The 27,901-nt window shown below is 61.9% G+C and overlaps 3 protein-coding genes across 3 annotated transcripts; 1 reads left to right on the forward strand and 2 right to left on the reverse strand.

Annotated features, from left to right (window-relative positions):
• Positions 1 to 399: 399 nt before the first annotated feature.
• Positions 400 to 10,357, reverse strand: AGPAT1 (1-acylglycerol-3-phosphate O-acyltransferase 1). Its single transcript, XM_069882010.1, has 6 exons — positions 10,142 to 10,357; positions 8,322 to 8,455; positions 5,738 to 5,913; positions 4,668 to 4,766; positions 4,506 to 4,578; positions 400 to 1,701 (listed from the first exon to the last, which is right to left on the reverse strand). The coding sequence occupies exons 1-6, from the start codon at positions 10,324 to 10,326 to the stop codon at positions 1,544 to 1,546; spliced, it is 825 nt and encodes a 274-aa protein (XP_069738111.1). The 5' UTR covers positions 10,327 to 10,357; the 3' UTR covers positions 400 to 1,543.
• A 442-nt stretch (positions 10,358 to 10,799) lies between these two features.
• On the reverse strand, positions 10,800 to 23,151 carry ATF6B (activating transcription factor 6 beta). The gene is given in 16 exon segments (XM_069881938.1): positions 10,800 to 10,850; positions 12,005 to 12,162; positions 13,055 to 13,139; positions 13,233 to 13,341; positions 13,652 to 13,725; positions 13,973 to 14,054; positions 15,380 to 15,466; positions 16,115 to 16,231; positions 16,233 to 16,265; positions 16,369 to 16,457; positions 17,556 to 17,741; positions 18,462 to 18,698; positions 19,734 to 19,885; positions 20,003 to 20,078; positions 21,357 to 21,436; positions 23,067 to 23,151. Coding segments are annotated over 16 exon segments (1,701 nt in total).
• Positions 23,152 to 25,801: 2,650 nt separating this feature from the next.
• Positions 25,802 to 27,238, forward strand: FKBPL (FKBP prolyl isomerase like). The gene is made up of 2 exons (XM_069882014.1): positions 25,802 to 26,742; positions 26,780 to 27,238. Exon 1 carries the CDS (start codon positions 25,843 to 25,845, stop codon positions 26,410 to 26,412), a length of 570 nt encoding a protein of 189 aa, XP_069738115.1. The 5' UTR covers positions 25,802 to 25,842; the 3' UTR covers positions 26,413 to 26,742; positions 26,780 to 27,238.
• The last annotated feature ends 663 nt before the right edge of the window (positions 27,239 to 27,901 follow it).

Raw genomic sequence — 27,901 nt, forward strand, 5'->3', positions numbered from 1 at the left:
GTCATCACCGTGTTTATTTCGGGGGGCGCCCCACACTTGGGGGGCAGGGGGGGTCGATTTGGCAACACCCGCCCCCCCCCCCCCCAATAAATCGCTGGATTCACCCCCCACCAACAGGAGGCGGGGGCCGCTCCTCCCCCCCCCTGTGGGGCAGGACCCCCCCCCTTTATGTGGGGCTGGAGGGGGTCAGGCTATGGGGCAGGGCGTCAGTCCGTGGGGCTGGAGTGGGTCACGCTATGGGGCTGGAGTGGGTCAGTCTATGGGTCAGTGACCCACTTAGGGGTCCAGAATCCACTTGGGGGTCACTCTATGGGTCGGTGCCCCACTTGGGGGTCAGTCCACACCCCCTTATGGGTCCAGAATCCACTTGGGGGTCAGTCCACACCTCACTTATGGGTCCAGAATCCACTTGTGGGTCAGTCTATGGGTCAGTGCCCCACTTGGGGGTCAGTCCACACCCCCTTATGGGTCCAGAATCCACTTGGGGGTCGGTGCCCCACTTATGGGTCAGTCCACACCCCCTTATGGGTCCATAATCCACTTATGGGTCCAGAATCCACTTGGGGGTCAGTCCACGCCCCACTTATGGGTCCAGAATCCACTTATGGGTCAGTCTATGGGTCAGTGCCCCACATATGGGTCCAGAATCCACTTGGGGGTCAATCCACACCCCACTTATGGGTCCATAACCCACTTATGGGTCAGTCTATGGGTCAGTGCCCCTCTTATGGGTCAGTCCACGCCCCACTTATGGGTCCATAATCCACTTGGGGGTCAGTCCATGCCCCACTTATGGGTCCAGAATCCACTTGGGGGTCAGTCCACACCCTCTTACGGGTCCATAATCCACTTATGGGTCAGTCTATGGGTCAGTGCCCCACTTATGGGCCCATAATCCACTTGGAGGTCAGTCCACACCCCACTTATGGGTCCAGAATCCACTTATGGGTCAGTCTATGGGTCAGTGCCCCACTTATGGGTCCATAATCCACTTGGGGGTCAGTCCACGCCCCACTTATGGGTCCATAATCCACTTAGGGGTCCTTCCAGCCTCACTTATGGGTCCGCGCCCCACTTGTGGGTCAGTCCGTGCTTCATTTACGGCTCCAGGCCCCACTTGTGGGTCACTCCGCGCCCTTTTTATGTCTCCAGGCCACACTTAGGGGTCCGTGCCCCACATATGGGCCCTTCCAGCCGCAGTTATGGGTCCGTGCCCCACATACGGGTCCTTCCAGCCTCAGTTAGGGGTCCGCGCCCCACATATGGGTCCTTCCAGCCTCACTTATGGGTCCGCGCCCCACATATGGGTCCATAATTCACTTATGGGTCCGTGCCCCACATATGTGTCCTTCCAGCCTCAGCTATGGGTCCGTGCCCCACATATGGGTCCTTCCAGCCACACTTAGGGGTCCGCGCCCCACATATGAGCCCTTCCAGCCGCAGTTATGGGTCCGCGCCCCGCGTGTGGGTCAGTCCGTGCTCCGTCTCGGGCTCCGTGGGTCCTCGCCGTGGGGCGGCAGCGGGCGCGGGCGCCGTGGGGCGCTCAGTGGGGCCGGGCGGGCGCCGTGGGGCTGAGCTCGGCCTCGAGGGCCTCGAAGGCGTCGAGCATGGCGGCTCGGACCCTGTCGGCGAGCGCGGGGACGTCCGCGGGGCCCAGGCCCCGAGTCGGCAGCGGCGGCAGCACCTCGATCACGCACTGCCCTGCGCACACCGGTTGGGGGGCGCCCCACGCCTGCCCCACGGCCACCCCACAACCACCCCTGGAGCCCCAAGAGCCACCTGCGGCCTCTCTATGAACCCCAAACCTTCTCAGAGCTCCTCACCCAGCCCCACAGCTGCCCCATAGCGACCCACGGCTGCCCCACAGCAATCCCCAAGAGCCCTAAGAGCTACCTGCAGCTTCTCTATGAACCCCAAACCTTCTCAAAGCTCCTCACCCAGCCCCACAGCTGCCCCATAGCGACCCACTGCTGCCCCACAGCGACCCATAGCGAACCCCAAGAGCACTAAGAGCTACCTCTATGAACCCCAAACCCTCTCAAAGCTCCTCGCTCAGCCCCACAGCTGCCCCATAGCGACCCACAGAGACCCATAGTGACCCATAACTGCCCCATAGCTGCCCCACAGCGACCGATGGAGCCCTAAGAGCCACCTGCGGCCTCTCTATGAACCCCAAACCCTCTCAAAGCTCCTCACCCAGCCCCACAGCTGCCCCATAGCGACCCACAGAGACCCATAGTGACCCATAACTGCTCCATAGCTGCCCCACAGTGACCCATGGAGCCCTAAGAGCCACCTGCAGCTTCTCTACGAACCCCAAGCCCTCTCAAAGCTCCTCACCCAGCCCCATAACTGCCCCATAGCGACCCACACAGACCCATAGCTGCCCCACGGCGACCTATGGAGCACTAAGAGCTACCTGCAGCTTCTCTATGAACCCCAAACCCTCTCAAAGCTCCTCACTCAGCCCCATAGCTGCCCCATAAAGACCCACAGTTGCCCCATAGCTGCCCCACAGCGACCTATGGAGCCCTAAGAGCCACCTGCGGCCTCTCTATGAACCCCAAACCCTCTCGAAGCTCCTCACCCAGCCCCACAGCTGCCCCATAGTGACCCACAGAGACCCCCAAGAGCACTAAGAGCTACCTGCAGTTTCTCTATGAACCCCAAACCCTCTCAAAGCTCCTCGCCCAGCCCCACAGCTGCCCCATAACGACCCACGGCTGCCCCACAGCGATCCCCAAGAGCACTAAGAGCTACCTGCAGCCTCTCTATGAACCCCAAACCCTCTCAAAGCTTCTCACCCAGCCCCATAACTGCCCCATAGAGACCCACGGCTGCCCCATAGCGACCCCCAAGAGCCCTAAGAGCCACCTGCGGCCTCTCTATGAACCCCAAACCCTCTCAAAGCTCCTCGCCCAGCCCCATAACTGCTCCATAGCGACCCACGGCTGCCCCATAGCGACCCCCAAGAGCCCCAAGAGCCACCTGCGGCTTCTCTATGAACCCCAAACCCTCTCAAAGCTCCTCACCCAGCCCCATAACTGCCCCATAGTGACCCACAGAGACCCACAGCTGCCCCACAGCGACTTATGGAACCCTGAGAACTACCTGCAGCTTCTCTACAAACCCCAAACCCTCTCAAAGCTCCTCGCCCAGCCCCACAGCTGCCCCATAGCGACCCACAGCTGCCCCACAGCGACCCATAGCGAACCCCAAGAGCACTAAGAGCTACCTCTATGAACCCCAAACCCTCTCAAAGCTCCTCGCTCAGCCCCACAGCTGCCCCATAGCGACCCACAGAGACCCATAGTGACCCATAACTGCCCCATAGCTGCCCCACAGCGACCTATGGAGCCCTAAGAGCTACCTGCAGCTTCTCTATGAACCCCAAACCCTCTCAAAGCTCCTCACTCAGCCCCATAACTGCCCCATAAAGACCCACAGCTGCCCCATAGCTGCCCCACAGCGACCTATGGAGCCCTAAGAGCCACCTGCGGCCTCTCTATGAACCCCAAACCCTCTCAAAGCTCCTCACCCAGCCCCACAGCTGCCCCATAGCGACCCACGGCTGCCCCATAGCGACCCCCAAGAGCCCTAAGAGCCACCTGCGGCTTCTCTATGAACCCCAAACCCTCTCAAAGCTCCTCACCCAGCCCCATAACTGCCCCATAGCGACCCACAGAGACCCCCAAGAGCCCTAAGACCTACCTGCAGCTTCTCTATGAACCCCAAACCTTCTCAAAGCTCCTCGCCCAGCCCCACAGCTGCCCCATAGTGACCCACAGAGACCCCCAAGAGCCCCCTGCAGCTTCTCTATGAACCCCAAACCCTCCCAAAGCTCCTCACCCAGCCCCATAACTGCCCCACAGCGACTCACAGAGACCCCCAAGAGCCCTAAGAGCCACCTGCGGCTTCTCTACAAACCCCAAACCCTCTCAAAGCTCCTCGCCCAGCCCCATAACTGCCCCATAGCTGCCCCATAGTGACCCACGGCTGCCCCACGGCCACCCCTGGAGCCCTAAGAGCCACCTGCGGCCTCTCTATGAACCCCAAACCCTCTCAAAGCTCCTCACCCAGCCCCACAGCTGCCCCATAGCGACCCACGGCTGCCCCACAGAGACCCCCAAGAGCCCTAAGAGCTACCTGCGGCTTCTCTATGAACCCCAAACCCTCTCAAAGCTCCTCACCCAGCCCCACAGCTGCCCCATAGTGACCCACGGCTGCCCCACAGCGATCCCCAAGAGCCCTAAGAGCCACCTGCAACTTCTCTATGAACCCCAAACCTTCTCAAAGCTCCTCACTCAGCCCCACAGCTGCCCCATAGCGACCCACAGAGACCCATAACTGCCCCACAGCTGCCCCATAGCGACCCCCAAGCTGCCTGCGCCTCCTCTATGAACCCCAAATCCCCCTCCCAGCTCCTCCCGTGGCCCCGTAGCGACCCTCCGTGCCCCACAGCTCCCCCCACACGTCCCAGCCCCACGGCTGCCCCACGGGCTCACCGGCCGTGAAGCGTCGCTCCCGTTTGCTGTAGAAATGCTGGTAGGAGGAGATGACGATGGGGACCACGGGGACCTTGTGGGGGGGGGGCAGGGGTGAGGGGCTGCCCCACGGCGACCCCACAACCCCCTCCCCCGTGCCCCCCACGGCCGCCCCCCGGGTACCTGAGCCTGCACGGCGAGGTGGAAGGCCCCGCGCTTGAAGGGCAGCATGGAGCTCCCGCTGTGGTTGCGCGTCCCCTCGGGGAACACCCACACCCGCACCTGGGGGGACACGCGGGGCGCCCCACGGCGCCGGCTCGGACCCACAGCTGCTTCCCCCAGCCCCATAGCTGCTCCCCAGCTGCATTCCCAGCCCCATAGCTGCTTCCCCCAGCCCCACAGCAGCGTTCCCAGCCCCATAGCTGCTTCCCCCAGCCCCACAGCAGCATTCCCTGCCCCATAGCTGCGTTCCCAGCCCCATAGCTGCGTTCCCCCAGCCCCATAGCAGCCCCACAGCAGCATTCCCAGCCCCATAGCTGCTTCCCCCAGCCCCATAGCTGCTTCCCCCAGCCCCATAGCAGCCCCACAGCAGCGTTCCCAGCCCCATAGCTGCTTCCCCCAGCCCAATAGCTGCTTCCCCCAGCCCCACAGCAGCGTTCCCAGCCCCACAGCAGCGTTCCCAGCCCCATAGCTGCCCCACAGCAGCGGTCCCTGCCCCATAGCTGCTTCCTCCAGCCCCATAGCTGCCCCCCAGCAGCATTCCCAGCCCCATAGCTGCTTCCCCCAGCCCCACAGCAGCGTTCCCAGCCCCATAGCTGCTTCCCCCAGCAGCGTTCCCAGCCCCATAGCTACTCCCCCAGCCCCATAGCAGCTCCCCCAGCCCCATAGCTGCCCCCCCAATGTCATTCCCAGCCCCATAGCTGCTTCCCCTGCCCCCCAGCCGACCCAAAGAAGCATCCCCAGCCCCCCAGCCCCACAACCACCCCCCAACTCGCCTCACGCTGCACCCCGGCGTCACCCCCAGCCCCCCAGGCACCCCCCAGCCCCACAACCACCCCCCAACTCGCCTCACGCTGCACCCCGGCGTCACCCCCAGCCCCCCAGCTGCCCCCCAGCCCCACAACCACCCCCCAACTCGCCTCACGCTGCACCCCAGCGTCACCCCCAGCCCCACAACCACCCCCCAACTCGCCTCACGCTGCACCCCGGCGTCACCCCCAGCCCCCCAGCGCACCCCGCCCCGCCCCACTGACGTTGTGGCGCAGCATGGTGTCGGCGGCCTGGGCCAGGACGCCTTTGGCCTCCTGCGGGCGCTTGCGGTCGATGAAGATGATGCCCCCCAGCCAGCAGGCCAGCCCCACGGCGCCCATGTACAGCAGCTCCCGCTTGGCGATGGGCACGCAGCGGTCCGGCAGCACCTCCATCATCCCTGCGCACACAGCGGCGCCGTGGGGCAGCCGTGGGGCAGGGCAAGGGGCTGGGGGGGCAGCTGGGGGGCTGGGGAGGGACGGAGGGGGCAGTTGTGGGGCTGGGGAGGGACAGAGGGGGCAGTTGTGGGGCTGGGGAGGTGGTTGTGGGGCGCTATAGGGCAGCTGCGAGGCAGTTGTGGGGCTGGGAAGGGACTAAGGGGGCACTTGTGGGGCTGGGGAGGGAGTAAGGCCAGCTATGGGGCAGTTGTGGGGCTGGGGAGGGACGGAGGGGGCAGTTGTGGGGCTGGGGAGGGACGGAGGGGGCAATTGTGGGGCTGGGGAGGGACGGAGGGGGCAGTTGTGGGGCTGGGGAGGGACGGAGGGGGCAGTTGTGGGGCTGGGGAGGGACGGAGGGGGCAGTTGTGGGGCTGGGGAGGGACGGAGGGGGCAGTTGTGGGGCTGGGGAAGGAGTAAGGCCAGCTATGGGGCAGTTGTGGGACTGGGGAAAGGACTGAGGGGGCAGTTGTGGGGCTGGGGAAGGAGTAAGACTAGCTATGGGGCAGTTGTGGGGCTGGGGAAGGGACTAAGGGGGCAGTTGTGGGGCTGAGAAGGGACCAAGGAGCAGTTGTGGGGCTGAGAAGGGACTAAGGGGGCAGTTGTGGGGCTGGGGAAGGAGTAAGACCAGCTATGGGGCAGTTGTGGGGCCGGGGAATGGACTAAGGGGGCAGTTGTGGGGCTGGGGAAGGGACTAAGGGGGCGGTTGTGGGGCTGGGGAGGGACTAAAAGCACCTACGGGGCAGCTGTGAGGCAGCTGTGGGGCAGGGGAAGACACTAGGGGGGCAGTTGTGGGGCTGGGGAGGGAGCGAGGGGGGCGGCCGCAGGGCTGGGGCAAGACTGGGGGCACCTATGGGGCATCTGGGGGGCTGGGGAGGGAGGAAGGAGGCAGTTGTGGGGCTGGGGAGGGACTGAGGGGGCAGTTGTGGGGCTCGGGAGGGACGGAGGGGGCAGTTGTGGGGCTGGGGAGGTGGTTGTGGGGCGCTATAGGGCAGCTGTGAGGCAGTTGTGGGGCTGGGAAGGGACTAAGGGGGCACTTGTGGGGCTGGGGAAGGGACTGAGGAGGCAGTTGTGGGGCTGGGGAAGGAGTAAGACCAGCTATGGGGCAGTTGTGGGGCTGGGGAAGGGACTAAGGGGGCAGTTGTGGGGCTGGGGAGGGACTGAGAGGGCAGTTGTGGGGCTGGGGAAGGAGTAAGACCAGCTATGGGGCAGTTGTGGGGCTGGGAAAGGGACTAACAGGGCAGTTGTGGGGCTGGGGATGGACTGAGGGGGCAGTTGTGGGGCTGAGAAGGGACTAAGGGGGCAGTTGTGGGGCTGGGGAAGGAGTAAGGCCAGCTATGGGGCAGTTGTGGGGCTGGGGAAGGGACTAAGGGGGCAGTTGTGGGGCTGAGAAGGGACTGAGGGGGCAGTTGTGGGGCTGGGGAAGGAATAAGGCCAGCTATGGGGCAGTTGTGGGGCTGGGGAAGGGACTAAGGAGGCAGTTGTGGGGCTGGGGAAGGGACTAACGGGGCAGTTGTGGGGCTGGGGAAGGGACTAAGGGGGCAGTTGTGGGGCTGGGGAAGGAGTAAGGCCAGCTATGGGGCAGTTGTGGGGCTGGGAAGGGACTAAGGCCAGCTATGGGGCAGTTGTGGGGCTGGGAAAGGGACTGAGGGGGCAGTTGTGGGGCTGAGAAGGGACTAAGGGGGCAGTTGTGGGGCTGGGGAAGGGACTAAGGGGGCAGTTGTGGGGCTGGGGAAGGAGTAAGGCCAGCTATGGGGCAGTTGTGGGGCTGGGAAGGGACTAAGGGGGCAGTTGTGGGGCTGGGGAAGGAGTAAGATCAGCTATGGGGCAGTTGTGGGGCTGGGGAAGGGACTAAGGGGGCAGTTGTGGGGCTGGGGAGGGACTAAAAGCACCTATGGGGCAGCTGTGAGGCAGCTGTGGGGCAGGGGAAGAGACTAGGGGGGCAGTTGTGGGGCTGGGGAGGGAGTGAGGGGGGCGGCCATGGGGCTGGGGAAAGACCAGGGGCACCTATGGGGCAGCTGGGGGGCTGGGGAGGGAGCAAGGAGGCAGTTGTGGGGCTGGGGAGGGACGGAGGGGGCAGTTGTGGGGCTGGGGAGGGAGTAAGGCCAGCTATGGGGCAGTTGTGGGGCTGGGGAAGGGACTAAGGGGGCAGTTGTGGGGCTGGGGAGGGAGTAAGGCCAGCTATGGGGCAGTTGTGGGGCTGGGGAAGGGACTAACGGGGCAGTTGTGGGGCTGGGAAGGGACTAAGGGGGCAGTTGTGGGGCTGGGGAAGGGACTAAGGCGGCAGTTGTGGGGCCGGGAAAGGGACTGAGGGGGCAGTTGTGGGGCCAGGGAAGGGACCGAGGAGCCGTGGGGCAGCCGTGGGGCAGCGTACCCAGCAGGTCGAGGGAGCTCTGGTGGTTGCTGACGACGACGTAGGGCTGCTGGGGGGGCAGGTGCTGGGCCCCCCGCACCCCCATGCGGATCCCGTACAGGTGCTTGACGTGCTGCAGCAGCCCCCGGATGATCCTGGGGGGTGGGGGTCGGCGGGGGGAAGCTGTGGGTCGGAGCTGCCCCACGGCAGCCACGGGCCCAGCGACACCTCCCCACGTCGCCCCCAGGTCCTCCCGGTTCTCCCCATTCCCCCTCATTTCCCCCCATTTCTCCATTTCTCCCCCATTTCTCTTCACTTCTCCCTTATTTTTCTTCGTTTCTCCCCCATTTCCCCTCATTTCTCCCCCATTTCCCCTTGTTTCCCCCCATTTCCCCTCGTTTCCCCCCATTTCCCCTCACTTCCCCCTCATTTCTCCCCTATTTCCCCATTTCCCCCTCATTTATCCCCAATTTCCCATCACTTCTCCCCAACTTCACCCCAATTTCCCCTCATTTCTCCCCATTTCCCCCCATTCCACCTCCTTTCCCTTAATTTCTCCGCAATTTCCCCTCACTCCTCCCCATTTCCCCTCATTTCCCCCCCATTTCCCCTCATTTCCCCCTCATTTCTCCCCCATTTCCCCTCATTTCTCCCCAACTTCTCCCCTATTTCCCCAAGTTTCCCTCCATTTTCTCCTTTCTCCCCATTCCCCTTCATCTCTCCCCAATTTCTCCACAACTTCCCCTCATTTTCTCTCATTTCTCCCCCATTTTCCCCCCATTTCCACCCAATTTCTCCACATTTCTCCCCTACTTCTCACTATTTCTCTTCATTTTCCTCTTATTTCCCCTCATTTCTCCACGACTTCCTCCCCATTCTCCCTCATTTCTCCATTCCTCCTCCTTTTCCCCTCATTCCTCCCCCTTTTCTCCTCATTCCTCCCCCTTTTCCCCTCATTCCTCCCCCTTTTCTCCCTATTTTCCCCTCCCTTCTCCCCGTTTCCCCCTCACTTCTCAATTTGTCCCCAACTGCCCCTCATTTCTCCCCCATTTCTCCTTTTCCCCCTTATTTGTCCCCCTTTTCCCCTCATTCCTCCCCATTCTCCCTCATTTCTCCACTTCTCCCCCCTTTCCCCTCATTTCTCCCCCCTTTCCCCTCATTTCTCCCCCCTTCTCCTCTTGATTTCCCCTCATTTCCCCCGATTTCCCCTCATTCCTCATTTCTCCCCTCATTCCCCCCCTCATTTCTCCCCTATTTCCCCTCATTTCTCCCTTCATTTCCCCCCTCGTTTCCCCCCTCATTCCCCTCATTTCCTCCTCATTTCTCCCCTCATTTCCTCCTCATTTCCTCCTCATTTCTCCCCTCATTTCCTCCTCATTTCTCCCCTCATTTCCCTCATTTCTCCCCCTCATTTCCTCCTCATTTCTCCCCCTTTTCCCTTCATTTCTCCCTCATTTCCTCCTCATTCCCCTCATTTCTCCCCCTTTTCCCTTCATTTCTTCCTCATTCCCCCCTCATTCCTCATATCTCCCCTCATTCCTCATTTCTCCCCCTTTTCCCTTCATTTCTCTCTCATTCCCCCCTCATTCCCCTCATTTCTCCCCCATTCCCCTCATTTCTCCCCCTTTTCCCTTCATTTCTCCCTCATTCCTCATATCTCCCCTCATTCCTCATTTCTCCCCCTTTTCCCTTCATTTCTCCCTCATTCCCCCCTCATTCCTCATTCCCCCCTCATTCCTCATTTCTCCCCCATTCCCCTCATTTCTCCCCCTCATTCCCCTCATTTCTCCCCCTCATTCCCCTCATTCCCCCCCTTCATCCCCCCCCCCCCCGCCCCTCACTTCATGTTCTCCACGTCCCTCCCGCGCAGGGCGCAGAGCGGGATGGCGACCAGGGCGAGGACGAGGATCCAGCCGTTGTAGAAGCCCATCTTGCAGAAGTAGCGGAACGAGCCGCTCCGCTCGTACAGCAGCGGCAGCGCCAGCAGCAGCAGCGCCAGCGCCGCCGTCCCCACCGTCACCTCCATCCCGGCGCCGCCGGAAATGGCGTCACCGGAAGCGGCGCCCCCCGAACCCGGCGCCGTCGCCCCTGGCAACCGCGGAACGGGCGCCCACCCCCCCCCCCCCCCCCCCCGCGAGCCAATCGGAGGCGGCGCCGGGAGGAAAAGGGGGCGGGGCCTAAGGGGCTGCGGCCAATCGGAGGAGGCGCTAACGGGGAAAGGGGGCGGGGCCAAGGTGTCAATCAGCGAGGCGGGAAGTACGGGAAGGGGGCGTGGCCTAAGCGGCTGCGGCCAATCGGAGGCGGAGCTGGGGGTCAGGGGGCGTGGCCAGAGGGTTTGATTGACAGGTGAGCCCTAGGGTGGGGTATAGGGGGGGCTGCGGGAGCCATAGGGGGAGCTATAGGGAGAAGGAGGGGCTATAAGAGCCATAAGGTGAGCTATAGGGGGAGCTATAAGGAGAAGGAGGGGCTATAAGAGCCATAAGGTGAGCTATACAGTGGCTATAGGGAGAAGGAGGAGCTATAAAAGCCATAGGGTGAGCTATAGGGGGGCTATAGGGGGAAGGAGGGGCTATAAGAGCCATAGGGGGAGCTATAGGGGGAGCTATAAGGAGAAGGAGGGGCTATAAGAGCCATAAGGTGAGCTATAGGGGGTCTATAGGGAGAAGGAGGGGCTATAAGAGCCATAAGGTGAGCTATAGGAGGGCTATAGGGAGAAGGAGGGGCTATAAGAGCCATTGGGGGAGCTATAGGGGGGCCATAGGGGGAAGGAGTGGCTATAAGAGCCATAGGGGGAGCTATAGGGGGGCTATAGGGAGAAGGAGGGGCTATAAGAGCCATAGGGTGAGCTATAGGGAGGCTATAGGAACCATAGGGTGAGGTATAGGAGTCCTATAGGGAGAAGAAGGGGCTATAGGAGACACAGGCTGAGCTATAGGGCAGCTATGGAAGAGCTATAGGGAGAAGGCAGGGCTATAGGAGCCATAGGGTTAGCTATAGAGAAGCTATGGGAGTCATAGAGTGACCTATAGAGCAGCTATGGGGGGCCTATAGATTAAAAAGGGACTATAGGAGCTATACGGTGACCTCTAGAGGAGGTGCACGGGGTCTATAGGGGAGGAAGTTCTATAGGAGCCACAAACCAACCTCTCAAACAACCCCAGTTAAGGTTTTCCCATCATTTTATTGACCCGGGTAATAAAAAAAATTAATCTGGGGGGCGGGGCCAGAGCTGAAGCTCCGCCCCCTGGGAGGAGGGGAGCTCCCGTAAGTGCGGGGGGCGGGGCTTGGTCCCTGGTGGGCGGGGCCTCACCATATATGGAAGTGGGTTGGCCTCAAGGGGGCGTGGCTTCTTCCATATATGGAAGTGGCTTTACCCCATGGAGGGGGCGTGGCCTCACCATATATGGAAATGGCTGTAACCCACTGGGGCGTGGCTTTTTCCATATATGGGCATATATTGGGTTGCCTCATTGAGGGGGCGTGGCTTAAGCCTCGTGTGGGCGTGGCCTCACCATATATGGCTACATAGTCACTCCAATGAGGAGGCGTGGCCTTACCATATATGGGCATGGCATAACCATATATGGACATGCCACTACCATATATGGACATGGTCTCCCTCCCTGTGGGCGTGGCCTCCCGGGGAAGGGGGCGTGGCCTCCCGGGGAAGGAGGAGGAGGAGGAAGGTGAGGGGGGGTCCCTACCCCCCCCCCAGGGCTCGGCTGCGGTTCCCGGGGGGGCTGGGGGGCGCGGGGGGGGGCCGCCGGCCGCCGGCGCTGGACGTGGATCACCCGGGTGTCCATCACCTCGCAGTCCACCTGCATCATGGCCTCCAGGCCCCCCCCGCGCCCCGAAAGGCTCTCTGGAATTTGAGGGGGGGGCGGGGTTAGAATATGGGGACCCCCCCCTGAACACGAGGAGCCCCGTATGGGCCCCTCCTGTAGATCACGGGGCCCCCCCAGGGTGATAAGGACCCCCCCAGGATGATACGGACCCTCCTAAAGGTGACAGGGACCTCCCCCAGGTGAGAGGGACCCCCCGAAAGGTGATAGGACCCCCCCCAACGTGATAGGGACCCCCCCCATATGGCTCTGAGACCCCTAGAGATAATAAGGATGCCCCCCAAAAATATGGGGACCCCCCTCATGTGGCTCTGAGGGTCCTAGAGATAATAAGGACCCCCCACAGATTATGGGGACCCCTCTCCTGTGGTTTTGAGGCCCCTAGAGATAATAAGGACCCCCCACAGATTATGGGGACCCCCCCCTCACGTGGCTTTGAGGCCCCTAGAGATAATGGGGAACCCCCCAGAATATGGGGACCCCGTCCTCATGTGGCTCTGAGGCCCCTAGAGATAATGGGGATCCCCCCAGAATATGGGGACCCCCCCCTCACGTGGCTTTGAGGCCCCTAGAAATAATGGGGACCCCCCTTAACATGATAAGGACCCCCCCCAAAGTAGAAAAGGACCCCCCTAATTGGCTCTGAATACCCTATAGGTAATAAGGAGCCCCCCAAAATATGGGGACCCCCTCAAAGGACACGGAGACCCCCCTAGAATAGATACAGACCCCAAGGAGCCCCCCAGAACATGGGGACCCCCCCCGTGTGAGCCTCCTTGTAGATAACAGGGATCCTCTGGGTGATAAGGACCCCCCCACGTGGCTCTGAGGCCCCTGAGATATCAAGAACACCCCCTCAAAATACGGGGAGCCCCCTAAAGGACACCCCAAAACAAAAAGCCCCCCCCTCACCGTTAAGCGCAGCCGCCGGCATCACCAGCGACATTTTGGGGCGCGAGGTCTTGTTGTGGCTAATAGCCGGGAGCAAGAGATGGTCCTGGGGGGGGGGGAAAAGGGGCTTGTAAGATATTGGGGACCCCCCTGCACCCCAAAAAATAACACCCCCCGCACCCCAGGATCCCAAAATTACCCGTCGGAAGGAAACGACGTAGAAGGTGTCGGCTCGGCGGTCGATGGCGGCGAGAAAAGGGGGTTCAGGGGGGTCCGGGCGGTAGAGCTGGAGCTGCCCTGGGGGGGGCCTGGGGGAGAGGGGGGGGGGTCACGGGGGGGTTTGGGGGTTCAAGGGGGGTTTAGGGGGGTCTGGGAGTTTGGGGGTGCAAGAAAAGGGGGTTCGGGGGTTTGGGGGTGAAAGAAATGGGGGATTTGGGGGTTCTAGGGGGGTTTGGGGGGTCTGGGGGGTTTAGGGGTGCAAGAAGTAGGAGGGTTTGGGGGTTCAGGGGGGGTTTGGGGGTGCAAGAAGTGGGAGGATTTGGGGCTTCAGGGGATTTTTGGGGTATTGGGAGGGTTCAGGGGTGCTTGGAGGGGGTCTCCATTTCGGGGGTCCCTCACCTCTGGGGGTGCGGGGGGGGGGCCATGATGAGGCGAGCTGAGGACGCGACTTTCCAGGGGGGCGAAGCCTGAAACTGAGGGGGGGGGGTGAGTCAAGAACCCCCCCAAAAACACCCCCTGAACCCCCAAACCCCCCCCCGAACCTCTAAACCCCCCCCAGAACCCCAAACCCACCCCCAGACCCCCCTGAGCCCCCCAAACTCCCCCTCCAAATGCATCTTGGGACCCTCCCAATAACCTCCCCCCCCAATATCTCCTCAGGACCCCCCCCAGCACCCCCAAAACACCCCCCAGCACCCCAAAAAGCCCCCCTAGACCCACCTGTCGCCGGGGGGGGCGCGGGGGGGGCCCCGGTTTCCGCCTCTGGTGGCGTCGAACCCACCCGCTCAGCTCGTCCGCCAGGCTGGGGGGGGGAAAAATATGGGGGGGGGTAAAAAATATGGGGAGGGGGTAAAAAAATGGAGAAAAGGGTGTAAAATGTAAGGAGGTAAAAACGTGGGGTGCAAAAAATAGGGGGAATGGAGAAAAAATTGGGGAAATAGGGAGAAATGAAGGGAAAACGGAGAAAAATGAGAGAAAATCGGGGAAATGAGAGGAAAATGAGTGGAAAACGGGGGGAAATGAGAAAAAATGTGGGAAAAATGAGGAGAAAATGAGAGCAAATGAGAGAAAATGGGGAATATAGGAGTAAATAAGAAGAAAATAGAGGAAAATTAAAGAAAATATGGGAGAAATAGGGAAAATGAAAGAAAATGGGGGAAAGATGAAAGAAAATGGGGGAAAAATACAGGAAAATATGGGGAAAATGGCATGGAAATGAAGAGAAAATAGGGGAAAATGAGAGAAAACGGAGGAAAACGAGAGAAAATGAGAAGAAAATAAAGGAAAATGAGAGAAAATTTGGGAAAATGGGGGGAATGAGGAGAAAACGGGGGAAATAGGAGTAAATGGGGGGAAAATGGGGGGAAAATGAGGGGAAAATGAGGGGAAAATGAGGGGAAAATGAGGGGAAACGTGGGGAAACGTGGGGAAACGTGGGGAAACGTGGGGAAACGTGGGGAAACGTGGGGAAGATGTGAGGGAAATGAGAAGAAAATGGGGGAAAATGAGAGAAAATGAGGAAAAGGGGCGTAAACGAGGGGAAAATAGGGGAAAATCAGAGAAACGGGGGGAAATTGGGGAGAAATGAAGAAAAAATGGGGAAAATGAGAGAAAATGTGGGAAAATGAGAGAAAATGGGGGAAATGGGGGAAAATGAGAGGAAAATGGGGGGTGAAAGGGGGGGCAGTAAAGGAAGAAAAAGGGCGGGAAAAAAAGGGCGGGAAAAAAAGGGCGGGAAAAAAAGGGCGGGAAAAAAAGGGCGGGAAAAAAAGGGCGGGAAAAAAAGGGCGGGAAATGTCTCTCAGGCCCTCCCAGTGCCCCCCCAGCCCCTTCCAGTCCCTCCCAGTGCCCCCCAATCCCTCCCAGTGCCCCCCCAGTGCCCTCCCAGTCCCCTCTCAGTGCCCCCCAGTCCCTCCCAGTGCCCCCCCAGCCCCTTCCAGTCCCTCCCAGTGTCCCCCAATCCCTCCCAGTGCCCCCCCAGTCCCTCCCAGTGCCCCCCCAGTCCCTCCCAGTGCCCCCCAATCCCTCCCAGTCCCTCCCAGTGCCCCACCAGTCCCTCCTTAGTCCCTCCCAGTCCCTCCCATTGCTCCCCAGTCCCCCCCAGTCCCTCCCAGTGCCCCCCCTTACCGCAGGGACTCGGTGCGGTTGAAGCGAGGGCAGTCGGGCGCCTCCAGGAGCCCCCCCAGACCCCCCCCCAGCGCCAGCGACGCGTTCCTGGGGGGGTAACGAGGGATTAATGGGGGAGGGGTCGGGGTGGGGGGTCTGGGGGGTGCAAGTGGGTTTTGGGGGAGTCTGGGGTGGGGCAGAGGGTCCCATTAGGTTTGGGGAAGGGCCATGGAGATCCCATTATGTTCGGGGGGTCCATGGGGATCCCACTGGGTTTTGGGGGGGCCTGGGGGGGGGGAAATGGGGTCCCACTGGGCTTAGAGGGGGGCTGGGGGGGAAGATTGGGGTCCCATTGGATTTTGGGGGGGGCATGAGGGTCTCATTAGGTTTTTGGAGGCTCTGGGGGGGGGATCGGGGTCCCACTGGGTTTTGGGGGAGATCTGGGGGGGGATTAGGGTCCCATTGGATTTGGGGGACTCATGGGGTCCCATTAGGTTTTTGGGGAGGCCTAGGGGGAGGGGATATAGAGATCCCATTGGATTTGGGGGACCCATGGGGGTGGCTGGGGGGGTCTCATTAGGTTTGGGGGGGGCAGGGGGTCCCATTGGGTTTGGGGGGGTCTAGGGGTCCCATAGGGTTTGGGGGGGTCTGGGAGGGGGGACATGGAGATCCCATTGAATTTGGGGGTGACATGGGGGGGTCCTATTAGATTTGGGGGTGTCTGAGGGAGCGGTTGGGGAACTGATTCACACATACCTGAAGGGGGCAGTGTCGGGGGGCTCCGGGGGGGGCCCCCACGCCCGGGTCAGTGCTGGAGGGGGGGGTCTCCCCGCCTCGGGGACCCCCAGGAGGTGGCGGCGGCCGCGGGGGGGGGGCGGGGGTCTCGGCCGGGGGGGGCTGCGAGAGGCTGGATGGAGGATAAAAGGGGGGGGGGGGGGCAGTGAGATGATGGGGGGCAATAAGAGCCCCCCCCTCACCTTATAGTGCCCCCCCCCTTTTTTTAAACCCACCTGAGGGGCCCGAGGCCGCAGGCGAGGAGGAGGAGGGCGGCGAGGCAGGCCAGCGTGCGGGGGCCGGGCAGGGGGCGCAGCTCCGAGCCCTTTTTTTTTGGGGGGGACACACACAAGGGGATCAACCCCAGAGCCCCCCCATTCAGCTGTCCCCCCAGGACCCCCATAATGGTACATTCCAACCCTTTATCCCCCTCAGAACCTCCAAGATGGTACATTCCAACCCCTCATTCCCCCCTCCAAGACCCCAAAATAGTACATTCCAACTCCTCTTCCCCCCCCATGACACCCATAATGGTTCATTCCGGCCCCTCAACCCCGCCTAGGACCCACATAATGGTACATTCCAACCCCCTCTTCATCCCCTAGAACCCCATAATGGCACATTCCAACTCCTCGACCCCCCCCAAAGACCCCCATAATGGTACATTCCAACCTCTCAACCCCCACCCCATACTCCATAATAGTATATTCCACCCCCTTATCTCCCTCAGAACCTCCATAATGGTACATTCCAGCCCTTCAACCCCCCCTCAGGACCCCCCTAATGGTATCAACCCTCACCCCTCCATCCAGCCCTGCAGTGGTACATCCCGTCGTCATGGCAACGAACCCCCCTCCCTCATTATGGGATGGCAGATACAGATTGTGCTATTGGAAATTGATGGGGGGGGTCAGACTGAACCATTATGGGACTTGGGGGGGGGGTCTGAACTGTTCTATTATGGGATGGGGAGTCAGACTGAACCATTATGGGTCTGGGGGGGTGGTCTAAACTCTTCTATTATGGGATGGGGGGGTCAGGCTGAACCATTATGGGGCTGGGGGGGTGGGTCTGAAGAGCTCTATTATGGGATGGAGGAGTCAGACTGTACCATTATGGTTGGGGGGGGGGTCTGAACTGTTCTATTATGGGATGAAGAAGTCAGACTGTACCATTATGGGGATGGGGGGGTCAGACTACGCTATTACAATCTGGGGGGGGGTCAAACTATTCTATTATGGGATGTGGAGGACTCCAGCTATTATGGTCTAGGGGGGGTCAGACTGTCCCATTACAACACGGGGGGGGCTCAGACTCTACCATTACAACCCGGGGGGGGTGGGTCAGACCATCCCATGACGCCCCGGGGTTTGGGGAGGGGGGGTGTCCGTAAGGCGGGTTATTATGGGATGGAGGCCCCCACCTGCGCCAGGAGGGCGTCGAGGCGGCGCCGCAGGAGCGCGTTGTCGCGCCGCAGCCGCTCGTTGTCGGCCAGGGCGAGGCGCAGCCGCTCCTCCAGCCCCTGCACGTACTCCTTGCGGCGGCGCCGCGACTGGCACGCCGACTCCCGGTTCTTGATCATCCGCTGCTGCCGCTTCAGCACCTTCGCCTGTGGAGGAAAAATCAGGGGTCCGGGGGGGGCCAAATGGGGGGCTGGAGGGGCAAATGGGGCGGGTGGGAGGGTAAATGCGGGGCTAGGGGGGCAAATAAGGGGGCTAGGGGGGCAAATAAAGAAGAGAGGAGAGAAAATGGGGGACAAACGAGGTACTAAAGGAGCAATTGGGGGGGTAAGAGAGCATCTGGGGGGCAAACGGGGGAATTGGGGGGGTAGAAAGGCAACTGGGGGGCAAACGGGGAGCTCAGGGGGCAGATTGGGGGCTGGGGGGGGCAAATGGAGGGGATAGGGGGCAAATGATGGGGTTGGGAGGGCAAATGGGGTCCTAAGGGGGCAAATGGGGGGCAAATAGGGGGCTGGGGGGGGGAGATGGGGGCCTAAGGGGGCAATTGGGGGGGGGTAGGAGGGTAAACAGGGGGGATGGGGGGGGGATAGGGGGGCAAATGGGGCCCTAAGGGGGCAAATGGGGGGGGTTGGAGAGAAAACTGGGGGGATAGAGAAGCAAATGGGGGTCTGGGGGGAGGGGGATTGGGGGTGCCAGGGCGGGTTTTGGGGTTCTGAGGGGGGTTTGGGGGTCCCTGCGGGGATTTGGGGGATCCCTGGAAAGGGTTTGGGGTCCCGGGGGGGATTTTGGGGGTCCCTGGAAAGGGTTTGGGGTCCCGGGGGGGGATTTTGGGGTCCCAGGGGGGGATTTTGGGGGTCCCGGTTACTCACATCGACCTCGAGGGGCCCGGGGGGGTTGGTCGCGGGGGCCGGGACGATGCTCTTGGTTTCGGGTTTTGGGGGCGCGGGGGGGACTCGGGGTCCCCGTCCCCCCGGTGACGATAACGAGGACGACGACGATAACGAGGAGGACGACGACGATAACGAGGGGGGGGGGCGGGGCGGGGAGGCACAAGAGCCCCGGCAGCAGCAGCTCGGCCGGAGACAGCAGCACGGCGGGAGCTGGAACTGGGGGACACCCCCCCCCCCCTCAGTGGGGACCCCAAAAACACACACCCCCCCAGGGACCCCAAAACCCCCTCAAGGGACCCCAAAATCCTCCCGGGGACTCCAAAATCCCTTTCAAGGACTCCAAAACCTTCTCCAGGGACCCCAAAACTCCTCCCAGGGACTCTCCCCAGACCCCAAAAAACCTCAAGGACCCCAAAACACCCCCCAGGGACCCTCCCCAGACCCCAAAAACCCTCAAGGACCCCAAAAACCCCTCTAGGGACCCTCACCCCCCCTCCCAAGAACACCCCCAGACCCCAAAAACCCTCAAGGACCCCCAAACTCCCCCTAGGGACACCCCCAGACCCCAAAAACCCTCAAGGACCCCAAAAACCCCTCTAGGGACCCTCACCCCCCCTCCCAAGAACACCCCCAGACCCCAAAAACCCTCAAGGACCCCCAAACTCCCCCTAGGGACACCCCCAGACCCCAAAAACCCTCAAGGACCCCCAAAACCCCCTCTAGGGACCCCCACCCCCCCCCCCAGGAACACCCCCAGACCCCAAAAACCCTCAAGGACCCCCAAAACCCCCTCTAGGGACCCCCAACCCCCCCCCCAGGAACACCCCCAGACCCCAAAAACCCTCAAGGACCCCCAAAACCCCCTCTAGGGACCCTCAAATCCCCCCCAGGAACACCCCCAGATCCCAAAACCACCCAAGGACCCCCAACCCCCTCCTCAGGGACCCCAAAACCCCCCTAGGGCCCCCTCCAGACCCCAAAACCCCTCAGGACCCCCCCAAAATCCCACTCAAAACGCCAGGGACCCCCCCCAACCCGCCCCAGTCACCCCTGGACCCCCCCAGCCCCCCCAAATCCCCCTCCCAGCCCCCCTGAACCCCCCCCAATCACTCCAGGACGCCCCCCAGCCCCCCAAATCCCCCCCCATCACCCCAAACCAACCCTAAATCCCCCCCCTAATTGCTCCAGGAGCCCCCCCATCACCCCAGGACCCCCCAAATCCCCCCCCAGACCCCCCCCCCAAATTCCTACCGGCGATGGCTGCGGGGAGGGGGGGGGCGGCCCCGGGCAGGGGGTGCAGGAGGATGGTTTGGGGGGGGCTGGGGGGCGCAGGGGTGGCCCCAGCGGCCCCCCCAGCCGGTTTGGGTTGGATCGGGGGGGGTCCGGCGGCTTTGGGGGGGCCCCTCGGCTTTAACCCCTGACCCTGCTGTGAAAATTGGGGGGGGGGGGAGGTTAGAAACACACACCCCCCACTTTTTCAAGCCAGAGCCCCCCCCATTCCAGACTCTAACTGGTCTTACTGGGATCTACTGGGGGGGCGCAAGGCAGCGGGGGGGGCGGCTCCGTCTTCACCCCCAGTTCGGGGGGGGTGGGGGCCTGCGAGGAGAGAAAATTGGGGGGTGGGGGGTGGATTTTGGGGGGTGGGGGGGTCTCTTCGGGGGGTTTGGGGGGGTCTGGGGCTGTGGGGAGGGGGTTTGGGGGGGGCTGGGAGAGGTTTTGGGGGGGTCTGGGGCTATAGGGAGGGGGTTTGGGGGGGCTGGGAGGGGTTTTGGGGGGTCTGGGGCTATAGGGAGGGGGTTTGGGGGGGCTGGGAGGGGTTTTGGGGGGTCTGGGGCTATAGGGAGGGGGTTTGGGGGGGCTGGGAGGGGTTTGGGGGGGGTCTGGGGCTGTGGGGAGGGGGTTTGGGGGGGATGGGAGGGGTTTTGGGGGGGCTGGGGCTGTGGGAAGGGGGTTTGGGGGGGCTGGGAGGGGTTTTGGGGGGTCTGGGGCTATAGGGAGGGGGTTTGGGGGGGCTGGGAGGGGTTTTGGGGGGTCTGGGGCTGTGGGGAGGGGGTTTGGGGGGATGGGAGGGGTTTTGGGGGGGCTGGGGCTGTGGGGAGGGGGTTTGGGGGGTCTGGGGGGGTATAAAAGAAAGGGGGGACCCCACATACCCTCGGGGGGGGCTCGGAGGCCTCGGAGCAGCCGGACGAGGTGGGGGACCCCGGTTCTGATTTCACCTGGAGCTCTTGAAAAGTGGGGGGGGGTGGGAGTCGAGCTGCACCCCCAAATTCTACCCCCCAGACCCTCAAATCTCCCCCATTTACCCTTCGAACCCCCCCAAATCTGCCCCCAGACCCCAATTTACCTTTCAAATCCCCCCCAAACCCCAAATCTCCCCTCCAGCCCCCCCAAATCTCCCCCATTTACCCCCCATTTACCCTTCAAAGCCCCCCAAATCCCCGCCAGCCCCCCAAATCTCCCCCCTGAACCCCCAAATCTCCCCCCTAGACCCCAATTTACCTTTCAAAGCACCCCAAATCCCCCCCCAAACCCCAAATCTCCCCTCCAGGCCCCCCAAATCTCCCCCATTTTCCCTTCAAACCCCCCCAAATCCCCACCAGCCCCCCAAATCTCCCCCCTAGACCCCCAAATCTCTCTCATTTACCCCTCAAACCCCCCCCAGACCCCCAATTCCCCCCCCCACTCACCTGGGAAGAGGCTGGGGGGCTCGAGGCCCCAGGGGGGGTCGGGGGGGCTGGCGTCACCCCCCCTCCTCGAAGGCACAATCGAACTGGGAAGGGGGGGGGGGGGGGACAGATATGAGGAGGTGGGACCCCAAAATGGGGGTGGGGGACCCCAAAATTGGGGGGGAGGGGGTCGATTTGGGGGTCTCACCATGGGGTCGGGGTCCAGGGAGGGGAAGAGGTGCGAGGGGTCCAGGTGGTTGTCGAGGCAACCGTAGAGGGCGGCATCTGCTGAAAAATTAAAAAAAGGGGGGGTAACACCCCATTTTTCACAGGTAACACCCCCTTTTCACAGCTAACACCCCCTTTTTCACAGCTAACCCCCCCTTTTCACAGCTTACACCCCCCTTTTCACAGCTAACACCCCTTTTTCCACAGCTAACACCTCCTTTTTCCAGCTAACACCCCCTTTTTCACAGATAACACCCCCTTTTTCCAGCTAACACCCCCCTTTTCACAGCTTACACCCCCCTTTTCACAGCTTACACCCCCTTTTTCACAGCTAACACCCCCTTTTCACAGCTAACACCCCCTTTTCCACAGCTAACCCCCCCTTTTTCACAGATAAAGCCCCTTCAGAGCCTCCAATCCTAAAACCCAAGGGGAGCCCCCACCCCGATTAAGCCACGCCCCCTTTTACAGACCACGCCTCTTTCTCAAGCCACGCCCCTCAGAGAGGCCTATGGGCCCCAAGCCACGCCCCCTCCAACAAGACCACGCCCCTTCCCCATAAACAAGCTCATCCATAAGCCACGCCCCTTTTCTGCAGGCCACGCCCCTCCAGACCATAATACTCGCAAGCCACGCCCCCTCCTATAAGCCACGCCCTTCATTAGCCAGTAGTTATAAGCCACGCCCCTTCCATACCCAGTAGTTATAAGCCACGCCCCTTCCATAGCCAGTAGTTATTATAAGCCACGCCCCCTCCAATAAGCCACGCCCCCTCCATAGCAAGTAGTTATTATAAGCCACGCCCCCTCCATAGACAGTAGTTATTATAAGCCACGCCCCCTCCAATAAGCCACGCCCCCTCCATAGCCAGTAGTTATCATAAGCCACGCCCCTCCTATAAGCCACGCCCCTTCCATAGCCAGTAGTTATCATAAGCCACGCCCCTTCCATAGCCAGTAGTTATCATAAGCCACGCCCCTCCTATAAGCCACGCCCCCTCCACGGCTAATAGTGGTCACAAGCCACGCCCCTTCTACAAGCCACGCCCCCTCCACAGTCAATAGTGATCACAAGCCACAGCCCCTCCTACAAGCCACGCCCCCTCCATAAGAAATAGTGATCACAAGCCACGCCCCCTCAATAGCCAATAGTGATCATAAGCCACGCCCCCTTCCTCCAAGCCACACCCCCTCCATAGCAATAGTGATCATAAGCCACGCCCCCTCCATAGCCACTAGTAATTGTAAGCCACGCCCCCTCCTACAAGCCACGCCCCCTCCATAGCCATTGGTAATCACAAGCCACGCCCCCTTCCTATAAGCCACGCCCCTCTATAGCCAGTAGTGTTCTCAAGCCACGCCCCCTCCATAGCCAGTAGTGTTCATAAGCCACGCCCCCTCCTACAAGCCACGCCCCCTCCATAGCCAGAGGTGTTCATAAGCCACGCCCCCTCCTACAAGCCACGCCCCCTCCATAGCCAATAATGCTGACAAGCCACGCCCCTTCTACAAGCCACGCCCCCTCCACAGCCAATAGTACTAACAAGCCACGCCCCCTCATACAAGCCACGCCCCCTCCCCAGAGCCGCTCCCCTTCCCTCACAAGCCCCGCTCCCCCCCCCAGTACCCCAATCCTCGGCCCCCCAGCCCCCCTGTACCCCAATCCCCGCCCCCCCCAGCCCCCCCCGTACCCCAATCCTCGGCCCCCAGCAGATTATCAGCCCGGAACCTCCCGGCGTCGCTCAGCACCAGCAGCTCCGGCGCCAGCGCCGCCATCTTCCGCCTCGCCGCCTTCTTCCTCCCTCCCTCCTTCCTTCCCGCCAATGAGGAGCGCGCGCCGCGCCGCTTGGCCACGCCCCCTTCCCCTCCCTCCCTGCCAATCACCGCGCGTCTCCACCCCCCGCCCAGCCAATGAAAAGCGCGGGGGGGCCTTTAGCCCCGCCCCTTTCCCTTTAAGCCACGCCCCCTCGCGCTGTCACCACCGTCCCCACCCCCCCCTTACGGATTCCAACCAATCAGCGCGCGGCTCCCGCTCTTCCCGCCAATGGGAGCGCGGGGTCCGCTCTGGCCACGCCCCCTGCCCCTTAAGCCCCGCCCCCCGCCGCGCGCCTGCGCTTGATACTAACACCCCCCCACCCCCTTCCCTCAGCCTGGAGGCTCCGGACCGGGTGGGTTTGAGGGGGGGATTTGCGGCTTTTGAGGGGGGAATCGAGGGGTTTTTGAGGGAAAATTGGGGCTTTGAGGGGAGATTTGGGGCTTTTCGGGGAGATCTGGGGGTTTGGGGGGAAAAAAATGGGGCTTTGAGGGGAGATCTGGGGCGTTTGAGGAAATATTTGGGGCTCTGGGGGAAGATTTGGAACTTCTAGAGGAAAATCTGGGGGTTTGAGGGAACGTGTGGGGCTTTTGGGGGGAAATTGGGGCTTTAGAGGGAGATTTGGGGGGTTTGGGGGGAAATTGGGGCTTTTCGGGGAGATTTGGGGCTTCTGAGGGGAGATTTGGGGCTTCTGAGGGAGATTTGGGGCTTCTGAGGGGAGATTTGGGGCTTCTGAGGGAGGTTTGAGGCTTCTGAGGGAGGTTTGAGGCTTCTGAGGGAGATTTAGGGCTTCTGAGGGGAGATTTGGGGCTTCTGAGGGGAGGTTTGAGGCTTCTGAGGGGAGATTTGGGACTTCTGAGGGGAGATTTGGGGCTTCTGAGGGAGATTTGGGGCTTCTGAGGGGAGATTTGGGGCTTCTGAGGGAGATTTGGGGCTTTTGAGGGGAGATTTGGGGCTTCTGAGGGGAGATTTGGGGCTTCTGAGGGAGATTTGGGGCTTCTGAGGGAGGTTTGGGGCTTCTGAGGGAGATTTGGGGCTTTTGTGTGGAGATTTGGGGCTTCTGAGGGAGATTTGGGGCTTCTGAGGGGAGATTTGGGGCTTCTGAGGGAGATTTGGGGCTTTTGAGGGGAGATTTGGGGCTTCTGAGGGGAGATTTGGGGCTTCTGAGGGAGATTTGGGGCTTCTGAGGGAGGTTTGGGGCTTCTGAGGGAGATTTGGGGCTTTTGTGTGGAGATTTGGGGCTTCTGAGGGAGATTTGGGGCTTCTGAGGGGAGATTTGGGGCTTCTGAGGGAGATTTGGGGCTTTTGAGGGGAGATTTGGGGCTTCTGAGGGAGATTTGGGGCTTTTGAGGGGAGATTTGGGGCTTCTGAGGGAGGTTTGAGGCTTCTGAGAGGAGATTTGGGGCTTCTGAGGGAGATTTGGAGCTTCTGAGGGGAGATTTGGGACTTCTGAGGGGAGATTTGGGGCTTCTGAAATGAGATTTGGGGCTTTTGTGGAGAAATTAGGGCTTCTGAGGGGAGATTTGGGGCTTCTGAGGGGAGGTTTGAGGCTTCTGAGGGGAGGTTTGAGGCTTCTGAGGGGAGGTTTGGGGCTTCTGAGATGAGATTTGGGGCTTTTGGGGAGAAATTGGGGGTTTTGAGGGAAGATTTGGGGCTTTGGGGGGGGATTCGGCGCTTTTGGGGCAGCTTTGTGCCTTTTTTGTGGGATTTTGGGGCTTTTGAGGGGAGATTTGGGGCTTTTTGGGGGCAAGGAGGAGGAGACATAAAAGGGAGCTTGGGGCATGTTCTGAGCTAGCCACGTCCCCTTCTGAGCTAGCCACGACCTCTCTGATAGGAGCCAAGAGGCCATCGGAGGGATGGAAGGTTGCGGCTCGGCCTGTGGAGGACCTGAAGCTCCCATGAATGAGCTTGGAGGAGCTTCAGCTCCAACTGATGAACTTGGAAGACCTGAAACTCCAATTAATGAACTTGGAGGAGCTTCGGCTCCCGCGAATGAACTTGGAGGAGCCAAAGCTCCAGTGAATGATCTTGGAAGACCTGAAGCTCCCGTGAATGAACTTGGAGGAGCTTCAGATCCTGCGAATGAACTTGAAGGAGCTTCAGCTTCTAAGAATGAACTTGGAGGAGCTTCAGCTCTCAAGAACCAACCTGGAAGCCCTGAAGCTCCCGCGAATGAACTTGGAGGCCCCTCAGCTGCCAGGAACGAGCTCGGAGGCCGCTCAGCTCCCACCCACGAGGCCCCGGACCCCTGGGATTGGTCGAGGCGGGAGGCCTGGCTGTGGGATCCAGAGGATGTGGAGGGGATCTGGGAGCCCTGGGCGGGGCTGGGGGCGTGGCCTGGGGAGGGGGCGTGGCCTGGGGAGGGGGCGTGGCCTGGGGAGGGGGGGTGGGCTCTGAGCCCCGATGGGGCCCTGGCCAAGCGGGTGCTGGGGGGCGGCGGGGGGCTGCGGCGCCCGGGGAGGGGGGCTTGGTGCCACCTCAGGGTCTGGGGGGCGGGGACAGGGGAGGGGGCGTGGCCAGAGCCCACAGAGGGGGCGGGGCCAAGCGAGGGGGCGGGGCCAGGCGATTGGGGGTGTCCCTCCGTCCGTCTGTGCGTCCGTCTGGGGGGCGCCGAGGGCCGCTGGTCGCGCTGCCTGGAGCGCGCGGCGCTGGGGATGCTCGGCGGCGAGCGGGCCCTGCTCCGGCCTCGCGGCTCCCGGGCCGCGCTGGGAGTCGCCCTCGACGCCTTCACCCCGGCTCCCCCCTTCTGGACCTCGAGCCGGGCCTCGCGCTGGGAACGCGCCCTCCGCTCGGGCCGCCGCGCCGCTGCCTTGGCGGCCTCGGGAGCCACCGAAGCGGCCGCCGCGGCCTACGGGCGAGCCATCCGCTGGGCGGTTCTTGCCGGCGGCGCCGACGACGACGACGACGTCACCTCCTCGGCCGCCAAAGCTGAGCTGCACGCGGGGTTGTCGCTGTGCCAGCTGGAGCTGGGCCTGGCGGCCGCCGCGGCCACCAATGCCTCCAAAGCGCTGGAGTTGCGGCCGGGCGACGCCGAGGCCAGGGTGAGGCGGGCGGCGGCGGCCGCGGCCCTCGGGGACCTGGAGGCGGCGCTGGACGATCTCAGGAGGGTCCTGAGGGAGCAGCCGGAGCATCCGCGGGCCCGGCGGGAGCTCCAGAGGGTGCGAGGAGCCGCCAGGGAGAGGGACGCGCGCCTGGCGCGGAGGCTGGCGAGGCTGTTCGCCTGAGCCCGTTGCCGCGGCGACGGAGTTCTCGCGACGACGGGGTTGCCGTGGCGACAGGTTTGCTGTACTGATGGAGTCGCCGCGGTGATTAACTTACCACAGTGATTAATTTCTTGTACTGATGTGGTTGCCGTGGTGATGGGCTTCCTATAAGGATGGCGTTGCCACGGCGATGGGTTTCCTATAAGGATGCGGTTGCCATGGCGACAGAGCTCTCATACTGATGGAGAGGTTGCTATGGTGATGCTGTTGCCATGGCAATGGAGTTACCATAGGGATGGGGTTGCTATGGCGATGGAGTTGCTATAGGGATGGGTTTCCTATAAGGATGCAGTTGCCATGGCAACAGATTTCTCATACTGATGGAGAGGTTGCCATGGCGATGGAGTCACCATAGTGATGGGGTTGCCATGGCGATGGGTTCCCTATAGCAATGGGGTTGCCATGGCCATGGGTTCCCTATAGCGATGGGGTTGCCATGGCGATGGGTTCCCTGTAGCGATGGGGTTGCCATGGCGATGGGTTCCCTATAGCGATGGGGTTGCCGTGGCGATGGGTTCCCTATAGCGATGGGGTTGCCATGGCCATGGGTTCCCTATAGCGATGGGGTTGCCATGGCGATGGGTTCCCTATAGCGATGGGGTTGCCATGGTGATGGGTTCCCTATAGCGATGGGGTTGCCATGGCGAAGGGTTCCCTATAGCGATGGGGTTGCCATGGTGATGGGTTCCCTATAGCGATGGGGTTGCCGTGGCGATGGGTTCCCTATAGCGATGGGGTTGCCGTGGCAACCAGGGGTGGTTGGTGCCCTCCGTGCCTTTAGATAATAAACGAGCTCCTTAACGAGCGCCGCTTCGTTAGCGGGAGCCGCACGGGGGTGGGGAGGGAGGCACCGTCGCCGTGGCGACGCCGTCGCCATGGAATCGGTTTTGGGGGGGGGGGGGAGAGCGGAGGAAGAGCCTCAAGTTCTGGATGAGATACAACGGCGTTAACGAGCTCCGTTAGCGAGTGGCGTGCAGCGTTGCCATGGAGATGGGGTTGCCATGGCAACTGGGTCGCCACGGAGATGCTGCTCCCTCTAGGAGCCCCCAGGACCCTTTTGAGGGACCCCCAGGACCCCCTTTATCCCCCCTGGGACCCCCCAGGACCCATTTAGAGACCCCCAGCACCCCCTTTATCCCCCCTGGGACCCCCCAAAACCCATTTAGGGACCCCCAGGACCCCCTTTATCCCCCCTGGGACCCCCCAAAACCCATATAGGAACCCCCAGGACCCTCTTTATCCCCCCTGGGACCCCCAGGACCCATTTAGGGACCCCCAGGACCCCCTTTATCCCCCCTGGGACCCCCCAAAACCCATATAGGAACCCCCAGGACCCTCTTTATCCAACCTGGGACCCCCCAAAACCCCTCTAGGATCCCCCAAACCCCTTTTAGTGCCCCCCGAGGACGATCCCCCCCAGCCCCGCGGTAACGAGCCGATGGCTAACAAG

This window comes from Phaenicophaeus curvirostris, unplaced genomic scaffold, assembly GCF_032191515.1.
Source record: "Phaenicophaeus curvirostris isolate KB17595 unplaced genomic scaffold, BPBGC_Pcur_1.0 scaffold_73, whole genome shotgun sequence".
Lineage (NCBI taxonomy): Eukaryota > Metazoa > Chordata > Aves > Cuculiformes > Cuculidae > Phaenicophaeus > Phaenicophaeus curvirostris.

Coding starts and splice junctions, on each gene's coding strand:
- AGPAT1 (XM_069882010.1), bottom strand. CDS start 10,326: ATGGAGGTGACGGTGGGGACGGCGGCGCTGGCGCTGCTGCTGCTGGCG. Junction 8,456..10,141: donor AGGGACGTGGAGAACATGAA/GTGAGGGGCGGG, acceptor CCCACCCCCCAG/GATCATCCGGGGGCTGCTGC. Junction 5,914..8,321: donor GAGCTCCCTCGACCTGCTGG/GTACGCTGCCCC, acceptor CTGTGTGCGCAG/GGATGATGGAGGTGCTGCCG.
- FKBPL (XM_069882014.1), top strand. CDS start 25,843: ATGCTCGGCGGCGAGCGGGCCCTGCTCCGGCCTCGCGGCTCCCGGGCC.